This window comes from Aplidium turbinatum, chromosome 3 (assembly GCF_918807975.1).
Source record: "Aplidium turbinatum chromosome 3, kaAplTurb1.1, whole genome shotgun sequence".
NCBI classification, from domain to species: Eukaryota; Metazoa; Chordata; class Ascidiacea; order Aplousobranchia; family Polyclinidae; genus Aplidium; species Aplidium turbinatum.
In genome coordinates, this window is record NC_137474.1 from 16216183 (window position 1) to 16231259 (window position 15077).

General features: G+C 36.4%; 1 protein-coding gene across 1 annotated transcript in view; it reads right to left on the reverse strand.

The window, feature by feature from the left end:
• Positions 1–15077, reverse strand: part of LOC145765911 (lysophospholipid acyltransferase 5-like) — a 37336-nt gene that overhangs the window by 11784 nt on the left and 10475 nt on the right. Inside the window, exons 4-5 of the mRNA XM_082577577.1 lie at positions 10651–10744; positions 9982–10019 (exon numbers count right to left, since the gene is read on the reverse strand). Of these exons, the coding sequence (XP_082433703.1) occupies positions 9982–10019; positions 10651–10744 (132 nt within the window). The remainder of the gene's footprint in view (positions 1–9981; positions 10020–10650; positions 10745–15077) is intronic.

Here is a 15077-nt window from a genome sequence, read left to right on the forward strand (position 1 = left end):
ATGGGAATTAGTAACAAGCTAAATGCTGAGATATCTTAATTATAAATAAGTACAGCTTCGATGAAGAGGAGGTCTTCAACTCTTCATACAGTGTGTCTTTGATATAATTAAGCAAGAGGAGACTGGGAGTTATACAGAGGCAGATGATTTAAATTATTTCTATATTTTCGCAATGCTGCAACATTTTGAAAAATACAAATTCAGCTTGAGGAATGAAGTTGGCTACTGTAGCAGTTTGTATTGCGTGTGTCAGGAAATCTTTAAACAATATTATACAACATAGCTTTTTGTAGGTTCTAAAGATGAAATCCAATAGCCAAGATATAATGATAAAAATTCATGATTAAGCAATGACATTGTCCACCGTTACCTTCCGAGGTTAACTATAAGCAAATATAAATAATTTTAGTGGACATAACTCGCTACTAGACTACTAATAAAATATCCAAACAGTAAAAGCTGGTCACTTTATTTGAACAAGTCAAAAATGTGCAATATACATACATTACATCAGTGTTCCCTCCAAGGTTTTAATAATATTAATTTCTGTTACAGGGGAAATCCACTCAAAGCTAACTGTAGTTTATAAAATACCAAAAAATCCACACTTTACAAACATGCCAATGAAACTTATGCAACTTTATTTGATTGGAAGCAATCATCAAATCAATTTTGGCGATTAGGAGGTGAGCTTACGTCATTGGGTGGGTATGGCTCTATACTTTGCATGCAAAATTGTAACATTATCGCGAAAACAAAAGTTCTGGCACAAATTCCAAGCAGCAGCTATTTCATAGCAATGCATTAACTTTCATTTTAAACCACGAAAATCGAGTACCAGTATGCCAAAAGTACGAACACTGAATCTTTGTTATCGTGATCGTACTGTTAATTTGCATGCAAAGTAGAAAGTACCGGGACTGTATAGGGCTATGCCCACCAAATGACGTAGACATACCTCCTAATCAACAGAATTGATTTGCTGATTGATTTCAAATGAAAGTTCTAAGTTGCACAAAACCTTTAAAACTTTTAGATGTAGTCCTAGAATATTGCTTAAAATACATATTTTACCTAAATAACTGACTTTGGTGGGAACACTGCATTACACGTTAGTTCACTGTTCAAGTTGCAATTGAATTTTTAAAGCTAGCATCTGTTCGGCATGCAACAACTCGTTGTTGGTGAGGGAATATGTCCTTCCAGAGCTTGCAGTAGTTTAAGGATCCACTGATGAAAATAGAGAATTGCGTGGCACTATCAGAACACCATCTTTTCTTGGCAATGAATATGATGATACAGGACCATGTGGAATGTAGATGCAGAAATTTTAGTTCAAGCTCGTCATTACTCATGAATTTCTTCTAAACATATGCTAGCCACCAATTCTTCTCATACACACAATACACATGTAACATAATATATGAGGTAATTTCTTCCCATTGTAAAATTTTTGAACTGTGTTTGTTGTTGATTGTTACGGTGGAAAAATTGGATGACGATGAATATTCTTTGACTATCAGCTTCTCAGTAGATTTCGTCAGTGGTTCAAAGAAATGTAATTTTTGTGTACCTGGAATCGGGTTTGCATAGGAAAACTTTTCTTCAAGGTCCGATGCATGTCGTTTAATTTCTTCATCTTCAACATACAAACATTTCACTTACTGTTAAGCTCTTTTCTGCCCAAACAAAAAGTTGCGTTGGTGTTTGAATGTGGTCATCAGATACTCTTTGTAGGCTGGCTTTGGCAGCCAAGTGTTTTATGGTACCTCCTACTCCATCACAGCGGCCTTTTCCATGTGATGGTAAAATAGATTGCCTGTTTTACAAGAAACTTAAAAGATTGCAAATATTTGAATAGATGACGTTGAAAGGTGTGAACAGTTACAGCATTGTGTTGAAGAGTATCAGAAATTAGGGCCAAACAAATGTGTTTCAGAGAAGTACCGTAGATGGATCTTCAGCAGTAGGGAAATTGTGGTAAATTACAATGGGTGAACGGTAGCCTGCATATTTGTCCATGTCCAATGATAACTTTGAGCAGCATCTTGCACAAAAAAAGAGTAATTTTCAGCAAAAACACCCAAAATTATAACAGAGCCATCAATTTGTTGTTTCATTCGCTTCAAACTTGCAGATTGTTGCTTAGCTATAAAATCATGTCTTTGAAGGATCCATAGTTTTTCCAACAGGCTCTCTACAAATTTGTCTAGGGGTCTATTAAGGTTTCCAAATGTGTGCGGTCAACAGTTCAGTTGTTTTTATTTATTTATTTCAACAGACAGCCATGCTTTGTATGTGATTGAATCAACGAGCAGGTTTTCTTCAAATATTTCCGTGATCATTCGTTTAAGGTCATTGATATGACTACATTTATCGCATAGGCTAGTCCAAGAAAACATTTTGGTTGAGCACTGAGCAGGGTTGCAAGCTAGGCGGGCAAGTAGGTGTTTGTAGCTAACTATTGTAAAGAAATGATTCAAATTAACTTTTGAAGCATTGTTTGCACGATGGAAAGAACACAACCGTATTTAATGTGTTGCCAAACATCATGGCTATCGATTTTATGCTGGCTTAACCAGCGCAAACTATGCAATAGCCAATAGGTAATATATTTTTACATCTGACTGATAGTTTTGTAGTAGAAAGCAAACATTGTTTTAGTAGATCAAGATTCTAGAATCTAGAAGGCACACTGCATTGTATATGACAACCTGAAATCCACATACCATGCATGCCCCTTGCCTAGTGTCCTTTCAAGATAGCTACAGTACAGACAAGATAGGCTATACAATGCATCCTAATAGGCTACAATGTCATGCAGAGCAAACTATGGTGAATTGTTAGAGCAAGGAAAATGAATTGATTGAAAAACACACAGAATGGTCAAAACACAACACAATATTTTGCATGGCTGTAGAAGAAGAATCAAATTTAAAAAAAAATAAAAAAATTTTGATTTTGAAAATATATATTTTTGCTATGCTTGTCGGAAGTTTACAACCAAGAACACAACATTCCTCTTTCATTATTAAATAAAGTTTCATTATTTTTAGATAGATTGGTAGAGCTTAAAATTACCTTTCAAATGAGCTATCAACCGTGTGTCTACAATGAAAATTAGCCGAGATATGGGTTAAAATGTGAAAAATGGCGCTATCAAGTGGTGAAAATAACTAAAATTTCAAACCACTCTATCTCGAAAAGTACTCGACGTAGAAAGACAAAATTTTGGGAAAATGATTTTTTGTTACAGGGCTTCAAATCATGTAATTTTTATTAAAATCTGAGAGATTCGGGTTTCGGTGCTGTGTTGATTTCATTTGTTTTTACCCATATGCTAAAAGTTATTTCAATAAAAAGTGGAGGTATAGTTGCAGAATATTTTTGCATCTCTTTCATATCATTTCTCAACTGGCAATGTAGTTTTAAATCATTGATTGGAGAATCAAGAGAATTGGATGCAGTAAACCAGGGCTCTATATGATATAATACTAGAAAAACTGCCAGAGATGAGATTTCATTCAATGTTGCTTCAGATACCAGATTTAACTTCAGCAATTGTGATTTGAAAAAAGATATTTTCAAAGAATATATTATTCTACTCATCCAACGAGCATGATGTGATGCTCCTGAACAAACTCCACTCCACAACCTTATAGGAAAAGACTCATGGACTTAGTTCAATTTGCTCAAATTAGATACAAGTTTTTTAATGTTCAGCTAATCCCAAGTTTTGGCACAAAAATCTACTGATACTAAAAGGTAAAAAATATAATCAAAGCAATCCCAGTTGTCAATGATGCATCTGAACGAGCATTGGGTTTTCTTACTGAATTTTATGACAAACTCACCCGAAATTCTACAGCAAAACAAAACATTTTAAAGATTATCAAAGGATTGAGAGAAAAACAAGCCACAGTTGCTACATCATCATAAAGAGTTACTAAAAAAGGAATGAAACTGTATTTGTAAAAACTACAAATCAAGCAACATTGATTTCCATTGATATGATGCGTAAAACATTGCATATCGCATTACGGCTACACAGGTACCGGACGCAACTTTTGAAAAGGTACCATAAAAAAATCCCCTTTCAGCAATGGTTTGACCAATCAGAGCGGTGCTGATCAGTGGAGCATGATAATCTTGAATTAAACTACAGTACAATTAAGTGAGACTTTCGTATGCACCAACACCAATGGGCTATTTAAACCATGATTAAACTGTGATTAACCAGGCAAGTTAAGTAACAGAGTTAATACAGCTCTAGAGTAGGTTTAAAGCTTGATTAACTTTCCAGCAAAGGTTTCTAGTACTGGTATTGTATTAGTTCTTGATAATTGCAACATCAGGCTGCACCTTTTGAACTATGGAAGGTGTGATAGGATTAGAATGACCAAAATGTAATTGTAAAGGTTCTTCACTTTTCATGGACAGCAACTGATTTATAATTGTATATAAAATAGTTGAGGTTATGGGTTGCTTACCAAAATTTGGCTACTGTAGCCAGGGGTGCCGGAACAATTTTTGACCGGGGAGTGTAGGATTATGAAAAAAGGGCATTTTTGTTGCTGAAAGGCCAATTCTTTTAAAAGTTTTAAGATATAGCGATAATGCTCATTTATCAGCTCACTATTGAGTAATGAACAAGTGTCCGGTATACAAAGAAAGGCATCATGCTTTGTTATAATGATGTAACCTACTGTCCTACTGTGTTGCAGAATTTTGTGCCATGAATATTATTTTGAGGCAAAAATGAAAGATTATAATTAGGCTAAAAGCGAATAGCAGAAACTGTTATATTGCAATATGTGCAGTAGCTTGCCGGCGCCCCTGATTGTAGCATATGCGCTGTTACTGATGGCTTGTTGTGGCTTTATACCGGTAATACATTGTCCCAGGCCTATAAAAAATTGTTTAACAAGCTGTTTTCGAATAAGGACCTTCTGCTGATCCTTCTTTTAGGATGAAACAGGCTGTAGAGGTTTTAGAGAGTATGATACCGTAATAACTATATTTGATATATTATATACATGTGACTGTCCATATTTTAGCATTCAATGATATGTTATACTCATACTACATTGTCCATTCCTAACCCTTTTGCTTGTCATCAATGTTTACCTAATCACAGTGACCATGCACACCTACCGTATCACTTTGTATTTTCATTACATGTATGGAATTCATGAATACCAGTGTGTACAATTAGATACAAAATAGTAATAACAACATGGTTGATGCAGTGAATGTAGTGGATTGTGCTGAACTTGATGCTGAAGACCTCACAAAGCGAAGTTTGGAAGCAAAGGTTTCGGTGCTTGCGAATTCCTCTCCGAACTAAACAGGACAACACCCTTCCCATTATAGTCGCAACTGCTTGTTTGCATAATTTTGCTGTTCGCCGTGGTGGGTTTTGAAGAATCTTCATCTCACTCACGCCAACTCCTGCATAAGGAGCCAACAGCAACCCATGCCCACAGTTGGTGGAAACGCAATGAGATGGCAAATTATCAGTCAATACTTCTCAAGTAATCCGGTCTTGGAACTCATACACCAATCTTATCACCAGGAGGACATTAGTTGTCAATATTTTTAAACTAAAGTAATATTTTTAACGTAATCGATTGATTTTCACCCAGTGCTGTAAATGAGCCGGTTGCTGTTTTCTTTCATTGTACACCTGATGAGGGATCTGTGAGTAAATACTCAGCCAGCAAATCATTTTTTTACATTGATTCAACATTTACAGACGTTGAATCAATGTAAATAGTGGTTGATTTGCTGGCAGGGTAGTATCCTGAGGTACTAGTTTTTTCTGTCTGTTTTAATGAAGTTATGAAACCATGGCTACAGCTACCTGGTGTGTTTATTTCTAAATTGTTCTGTATATATGGATAACAATTACGAATAGTGAAAAGTTACAACCATTCAATTGTACATATACAAAATGTTATCACTAGGGCGATTTTTTGTAACCAAAATGACTTCAATTTTGCGAAAAAGTCACCAAAAAGTAACTTTATTCGAAAACAAGAAAGCGAAAGAAATGGCCCCAATTCCACATAAAAAAGCATCTAAATTGGTTTCAATTTGTACTCAAATCAGAATTACACATTCAAATTACACAATGTAATGTTTTACATTCTCTGGGAAGAAGTTTCTGTCAATCGAACACTTTATACAACTTAGCTGTTGCAGGGAAAACAGCAGGAAAAAACAAACACTCTAGCTGTTGCAGGGAAAACAATTGGTTAAATATAGTTAACACAATTTGTTTGATCGCAAAGATTCGAGTTTTCGGTAATACACGTGATACGAACAAGCATGGGTTCGTGCATATCTAAAATCCATACCATAGTAGAAGATATATTAAAAGTCTTGGCATTACATAAAATGTAAATTCATCTCTCCAGTAGCAATAAAAGATATATGATACAAATAGGGGAATTAGGCAAAAAAGTATGCAAAATAAAGTGACCTAACAAATGAAAAGTAATCTAAAAACACAAAAAGTGACTTTTGGTAACTTTATAATCTTAAACATTGACCCCACACAACCATGAAATTTTGGTAATACATTTCTTTTGTTAATTGGTACAACTATAGAAAAGTAACTTTGGTTACAAAAAATCGCCCTAGTTATCACACAAATACTTAAACAGAGTAGCAAAGCTCAAATTTGTTATTTTTTACATTGCTCGATTTGTGCCTGTATCAGTTGTTCAGCTAATTCAAATTTTCTTTTTCGGTGTCATTACTCTTTTGGGGTGGACCACCGCCAGTGGTGAAGCGTTCTTGGCGGGCCAAAGAGACCCTTTTTTTTGCTTGGGCCTTCATGTTTGTCCATAACCTTCGAAGCGTACCCTCTTCTCTAACTGCGAAGGTTGAGGCACCATTAAAATCTTTGGTGAGTTCCCGCCAGGCATCATTTTTGTTGTGTGTAGTCACACCATCAGTCTTCTTGCATTCAATAATATTGCGATATGTTGCAATGCAAGTGAGAAACAGATCTTTTTCGTGTGGAGAAAACTTTTGCGATCGTTGTTTTGACATTTTATAAATGAATTAAATTTAACAGTCAAGAAAAAAATTTGAAATATTTGTTCTACACTGAAATACAAAACAGTAAAATAATGTAGTCAAATCATTTCAGAAAAATTTACATTAGCCCAATGTTTATGAAAATAAATTTCTAGTTGGCAGTTGTGTCTTGATGAAAAGCATTCCATTACCTCCACCTTAACATCTAGCCGCCTGAGTGGTGAGAGCGTCTGCTTGATAACTGTATGGTTCCTTCGCTGCTTCCAGTCATCTGTTGTGTTGCATGTGTAATCGCAGTGTACTGTATGTTGTCGCAATGGGCGTAAAATAAAACATGTTGTTTTTAACAAAGCCTGAGCACTACTGTAAACTGGTCTGGACAGTTTAGCACCCTGTAGTCTTGTAGTGGCATTGCCAGGAGTTTAAACAGCAAGGAGTCAATCTTTGCAGATGGACCCCCTCCAGTGTGTTGACTTAGGCAACCCCAGTAACGGGTGGAGGCCTCCCTCAGAGAATTTTGAAAAAATTACATTAAATTTAGTTCATTCTGAGTATTTCGAGCACAAAATGGTCAAAAACAAGATAAACCTCTTTCAAAATGCGACGGTTTCTATCAGGGCCATTGAGAGAACATTTCGGGCCCGGTACCAAGCAAAAATCCGGGCCCCCAAAGCTTTGAAAAGCAAAGCGACCTTGTACAACCGTGACACTTGAAATGCCCTTTCACAACTTCTTAAAAAGCATGAGAATGGTTTGTTGATATTAGACTGTCATAACACCTAAGATTCACTTTCAAATTTCTGATGAACAACCTTGTAGCCTAAATGCATCTGCTAAATTCAGCTGATTTCAGGCTGCTTCTGCAATGTAGTGAAAGTTACGGCACACCAACTTCAGTAGTTAAAACCAGGGAGCACTTTAAAAAGGTGTTTTATGGGCACCTGACAAAAGGGCTGCTTAGTAGGCTACCTGGCTCACATATTACACCAGATATCATTTCGAGCAAATTTGTGAATACCGGTCCAGCTTACGTTTCTACCAAATAATTTATCAGCAAATATAACGCTTTTTGTCATTGCTATGAACAAACAATGTATGTAGGTACCTTTTTCTACCACTGAACCCCATTCTATAAAAACATAAGTACGGTACCATAATTTGATGATAGAGCCTAGTGATGGTTTATGTACGAACAGGCATGTTGTAGTTCAAATACTTCGTCATGAGCCATTTCATGTTGAGGGAGGTTGAGGCATTACATTTAAACAGCAAAATAGTCATCATGAGTCCAACAAGTCCTCACAGAAAAATTTGTAACCAACAGGGTTTTTAATGAATGCAGTTTCAAGCTAGGTTATGTTCATTGAAACATGTGACTGAGAGACAAAATAGTAAAAAGGAATCTGCAATTACATTTTGTATGTATGCAAAGCACAAATCCCTTACTAAGATTATTGCAGTTATAAAGTCCATGGTGGTATTGTCCTATCCTATATCATGAGGCATCTTGGCCTAATAAGTGTTCTGTTCACATTCGACTCATTTAGCGATGGTAAAAATATATCATCTAGGTAATTTTTGAAATGTCGAATTTAGCCTAAGTGTGAAGTCTAGTTGTTGGTATACCGATTTGCTTCATACTTTCAACTGACATTCAAAAACGGCTGACCACTGGGACTGACTGACTAATCTGCATTACTAAGCCTTGAGTTGTGAAAAATGCAATCTCACGCTCCACTGACTGTTGAGAACAACATATCATGCTTCACTGATCAGTACCGCTCCGATTGGTCAAACTATGTTGAATCTCGGTATAGGGGATTTTTTTATGGTACCTTTTCAAAAGTTGCGTACCGGACCACTGGTACACCTTTTGTCTTGAGCATTGTCAAGGAAGTAAAATAGTATTGCTTAGTGCTTACTGCATATTAACTGATTATATATAGTGTATGTATACCAGTAATTGAAGGTTTTAGTCAAGTACTTTATGATAATTTTTTGTTTACAATGCCAGACTATTGTGTGATTGTTACATTGCCACTTCAGCCAGCTATAGCAAAAATTTGTATAAAATAATTTTTAGAGTAAATTAACTAGATTTTTTACAAAAAACGCTATTTTAGGAAATATCTAAAAAACTACATTACCTAGACCCATAAAATGTATTAAACACTCATAGGAATATTGGTGTTCTGGAACTTTTGGTGTTTACTAGAGCTTTCTAACTATAGTGGTTTTCAAGTTATGCCATTTTTTTTAAATTTGGGTTGTTTCCATGGAAACGTAAAGAAAATAGGCGTCAAACAACAACGAAATTTAAAAAATTTTATATTAGCATTAGTTTTGACCCCAAACACAACTTTTTGCCAGCCAACAGCAAGATCAGTGAAAGTAAGGTTTTTTTGGTACACCCTAGTGTGGGTGTCCGACGTTTTCTTCGTAAACAGTTCTTCGTAAAGCAATTCTTCGTAAGCAATTTTTCGTAAAACAATTCTTCGTAAAGTTAATTCTTTGTAAAACAATTCTTCCCAAAGCATTTATTCGTGCATGCAATGGAGATTTGGTGTATACGAAGAAATGCTTTACGAAAAATTCTTTTACGGATTTCATTTCACCAACAACTGTTTACGAACAATTGTTTTACGAAGAATTGCTTACGAAGAATTGCTTTACGAAGAATTGTTTACGAAGAATTCGCCTATAACCATTGGTGTGGCGGTGCTTCGCATAATGTATTTGACATTGTGTTTTAAGTAGACCTACAATATGTTTGTGACAGAAAAAAATACAAACCTCCGACGTAGTGCAATGACAGTGCAGTTCGCTATATGCAAACATATACTTTGCTTTTTGAGAGAAAAAAGCTTAAACGCAAAATACTTAAAAAGGATAATTAAACTTAATGGGTCTGTAACCGAAACAAAACGTGCTCACTTCCTTTCGATGTCCATCGTACACATCAAATGCCAGACCTGTGTGCAAAAGAATTGAGAATCAGATAGCATAATTTTTAATTTTAATTAACAATTAGCGATCTGAACTGACCAAATCAATGCATGTTATCAAATATGTACGACAGCGACAATATTAATGAAATGAGGCATCAGTTGTTAACTTTGTCGTCAGATCACTTAAAAGCGTCGAGCTCTAGTGAATGTAACCGATCAAGCCGTTTATTGGGAGGGTTGTTGAAAGCGGCAGCACCCTGTAATTTATATTTGGCCAAGTAGGGTGCTCCATAAATATCAATGGCTTCCTGACCAAACAACAAAACTTTTTTTTTACATTGATTGTCTCTTTATGTTGAATCAACGTAATGAAACTAGTTTGGTAGCTATGTAAATAACCAACTTGTAGTAGATACAACAAGTTTGTGAACATGACAGATTTAATTTATATACAGTATAATATATACTTGTTGTAGACCGTTGCATTTTTGGTATCAAGTGAACTGAGTAATCAGCAAGTAACCCAGGCGAGCAACTAAGATTCTAGTCTCTTCACTTGAAAAAGCGTGCGGGTTGTTAACAATGAGAATATAGTTGGGAAGAGTTAAGTTCACTTAGTTAATGATTAGTAAATACCCAAAAACAATAAACTTACCAATCAAGCGAAGAGTGAGAATGCAATGCGGCATGCACCAATTGATGTCATACCCAGTTGTTGAATAGAAAATATATCCATACATCAAATACCCCTTCACAACAATGAAGGATGATAAGCTAATTGTCAGACGACAAAAGTATCAGAAGCAGCTATTAGTATTAAATAAAGTATATATTATTATGTATTCCTGGCTGATAACACAGGCCAACAAAAAAGATAAAAAATTTTGTGTCTGCAATGTAAGATGTGATTTGGGGTATATTGAGGCTGCTGATTTCAAAAATCACATCAGATTTTACCAATCACATCAGGTTTTTGAGATTTTTGCATGGTATTTTTTCTCATAATATTGGCTTTTTGGCCGAATTTTCTCTTACTGTTACCGTTTTATAAAGACCTTATGAGCCAATAGTGTTTGAAAATTTGTCATAATCATGGAAATGATTTTATTTTGTAACATTTGGAGATAAATGATGACACCATGACCATTGGAGTAACCGAACTACCTTCAGAAGGTACACTATTCAGAAGCCCCCCTAGCTAGATGATCCACTGGTCAAAACAGTCACCTAGACCATCTGAATAGTGGACCATCTGTCTATGGTAGACCATCCAACTTATGTACCTTCTGAGAACTGTCCATAAACCACCCCTTACTGGCAGGGTTACATTCATTTTCGCCTGAATGCTTAGTAGGTCTACCATTTTACTTTTTGATACATAACATCGGTTTTATCTTTTTCGTTGAACGTGGAGATTTAAGCTTATGTGAAACTTGTCTATGACTCATTCTTATTTGAATTTTCGTGTATTCAGATTTTTTCATATTCGCAAGGTGTTAATTCTGTTTGTGGTGTGAATAAGTAACAGAATGACATCTTCAAAAAAGTGTAAAAATGACCCTGATGTTTTTTGTTACATATGTGGCAGTACCTATGCTACTGTTCCTAACCAAAGGCAAACCATAACAAGTTTTGTAAAACAAGCATATCTTGCATACTTTAAAATTCGCCTGGGAGATCAGGACAAATCATGGGCTCCACACATGCTGCATGTAAAGCTTGTGTGGAAAACCTAAAACGATAGATCAATGGAAATCCTAAATCCACTCACAACATTCACAAAAATCATGCAAGCAAAGGTTTGGCCAGAGTAACGTTTCCCAAATGTGTGAATGTGAATTTCCTTTTTTCTGTAGAATTGAACCTATTTTTAAGTGTCTATTCTATTCAATTTCTTCAATTTTATTTTTCTTTGCTGGCGCAAACATAATAGCGAATGACATTACAAACACACAACTGTAGCACCAACAAAAGGAAAAGATGGCAAAACCAAAAGATTTAAAATATGTATTGGGGATTTGCAAAGCCACCAAACCTACTTCTTAACACGAAAAAAATAACAATTTTGCCTACTCTTGTAAAAAAAAAATGACGTTGAACGTTTAGTGTTAGCAGATAAACTTTGAAAAATTGGGTTCAAGTTACCACACTTCAATAAAATTAAAAATTAAAAAAAATAAAACAGGTCTTGAAGTACCTCAATGTTTTCATTAATATTATGTTTGTATCTCTTGTGTAGACTTTAGACTTTATCCTGATGAATTTAGACTTTATCACAGACCTTGTAAACAAAAAAGAGTTCAAATTCCATGAAACGCAATAGTCTACCAACATAGATCAGGAATCGATTTTACCAATTTTTACCAAAACAGCATTCAGATATCATAAAATCCTGATGTGATACAAAAAATCTGATGTGATTTTTGAATTCAGCACCCAAAATATACCTTAGAATGACATTTACTATGCTGACACAAAAAGTGTGTTGGCTTGTGTAATAGGTTCTTAACCAGGGGTGCTAGCAGCACTGAAGGTTGTGAGCGTCACTTGTTTACTTACATTTTGAATTCTAGATAATTGTTATTTTAAAGTTATTTTAGAAAGGAGTATGAAAAGTAGGTGCCAATGTCAAAGTGGCAACAAAGGAAAAGGTGAGGCTATGAACCAATGTTCTTGTTACTGCAAAATGCGTAATAATTAATGAACTTCAAACCTGAAAAAAAACATCAACAATTCAATGTGAAATGAGATACGATAGAGATAAGATAACTTCTCAGCACAAAAGTTTGAACTATTATTATTTTCCAATTATAAAATTTCTGGATGGTTTTTCTCTACTACTCTGCTAGGGTCTGCTACTATTCGGCTAGTCCGATTGGGCTAGTCCGATTCGGCTGTTACCCTATTCGGCTACAGCCCGATTGGGCTAGTTCCCTATTTGGCTACAGTCTTTATCAGTTAGTTCCCTATTCGGCAATTTTTTGAAAATCCAACGATAATCCTTCTGTAATCCAACAAAATCCTTCTGTAAATCCAACGAACGACGCCTTCTGTTTATTTAGAGAATTTTGTATTTTATTCCACAATAGGCTATCCTTTCTTTTGCATTCTTGCATTTTATCCAGTGTTTACCATTGAGTGCCTTCCCAGACGGCAAAATCAGTCATTTTTACATTGATTCAACGTCTGTAGACGTTAAATCAATGTAAAAATGGCGGATTTTACTGTCTGGGTGAGCCTGTGATAAATTAAAGCCTTCGGTTGCGTCATAATGAATTGCGTAATTACCACCCCTTGACGGAGGAGCAAGACTACGCGCCGGTATTCAAAAGAGAATAGCGGAGAAAAAAGTGGGAAGCGAGGTAAAGTTGTTTACCATAGAAATGCTTGTCACAATCACAAAGCAATAACGAAATTCTGGAAAACCTTTGTTTTAGAGCATCAAGCTCATGCTATCTCCGTAATTAATAACTCGTATGTAAGTTTTTACATGTATTTTGAACATAGGCGCCTAAGCCGTGGGGGCCTGGCCCCCACGCATATATCTGTGTGGGGGCAACTTTTTATGCTGTATTGAATATTGATACATAAAACAATAGATGAACTAGCGATCGGCAGCAGGAAAACATTTTTTGAATGCAAACCGCAACAGCTTCGCAATAAATAATCACTAGAACGAGTAGTGATGCTACAATCCCACACCAGACAACAAAGTCTGTAATTTTTACATTGATTTAACGTCTGCAGACGTTGAATCAATGTAAATATGATTGATTTTGCTGCCTGGGACATGGCAAAAATCTACCATTTTGTGTCGATTCAATGTCATCAGATGTTGAATGCACCCAAAAAAAAAAACATAATTTGCTACGTAGACGGAGCGTGCGTTTAGCTTTATGAGCTTGCAAACAGACTTGATGTCGCTTTCCAAAGTCGAAACCTCTGCACTGCAGTGAATTGCGCGGTGCCCAGTGAATCGCTCGCTGTGAAAACGAACTTGAAGTCTCGGCCCGAGGTAACCACTAACCAACGCAACAAGGGCTGGTACAAACCGCATTGCGCACACGCCGCATAATCAACGCAGTAACGAACTCACGCAAACTGAATGGCGCACACACGACCGTTGCCATAGAAACCCGATCAAATGCGGAATATGCGCATCATTTGTTTCATCCGCAACGCGAAAACGGGCGTTTTACAGCGGTCAGTCATAAGTTGCAATATTGTGGTGAAAAGGGAGAAATGTCAAGTCGAAAACTTAATCAAACGTCTCTCCGTAACTATTTTTCAAGGGCTTCTTACGGATGTCACCAACTTTTAAATTTATTCAAGGTGACGTGCTGCTGAATTGATGTAAACATGAATGATTTTACTTTCCACAGGTATATTTTCAAGCGTATGATCAAGTTAGTATTTGCATTCCATTTTCAAAACATTGTCATTCCATTTACAGTGTACCTTTTACTACTACGTAGACGTTGTTGTTGTTGTTGTAGTAGTTGTCCTGGGTATGACGTTAAACTGCATCCTCAATATCAGGAGGAGAGGTAGCACCTTACTCCAGGTCTGGGCCCGTTGGCACCGGAACACGTCCCGCTGGTAGTTCTGGACCTCACTTCTGACATTGATGCCCGTGCCAGGCAGGTTGGCGGCGTAGGCGGATGATAGCTACATGCTACAACGGCTACAATGGCAACATCTTTCAAGAAGGAAAACTTAAGTCAAACCCGGGTTGGCCGAACTCGTTAGTTGTCGTGCAGAGGCATCCGGTCATCAAGACCACTCCGGTCTTTAAATGGAGGTTGGGGGTAAGCAAGGGCATGCTCCCTGTAGAAAAACATGCACCAAAAAATCCTAATGATGAGTGTCAAAAATAGAATGGCCCCCAGTCCCCGGCAGCCCTTAAATGGGCAGGGGGTGCGAAGAATCTCCGGGTTGTCTGACGTTTTTGTTAAAAATTCAGGGATACGACTGGGAAGTCTAAATGTTGGAAGTTTGCGTTGTAGAGGTACTGAGGTGAGTGAAGAGCTGAGAATGAGGAAGGTAGATGTTTGCTGTTTACAGGAAGTCCGATGGAGGAAC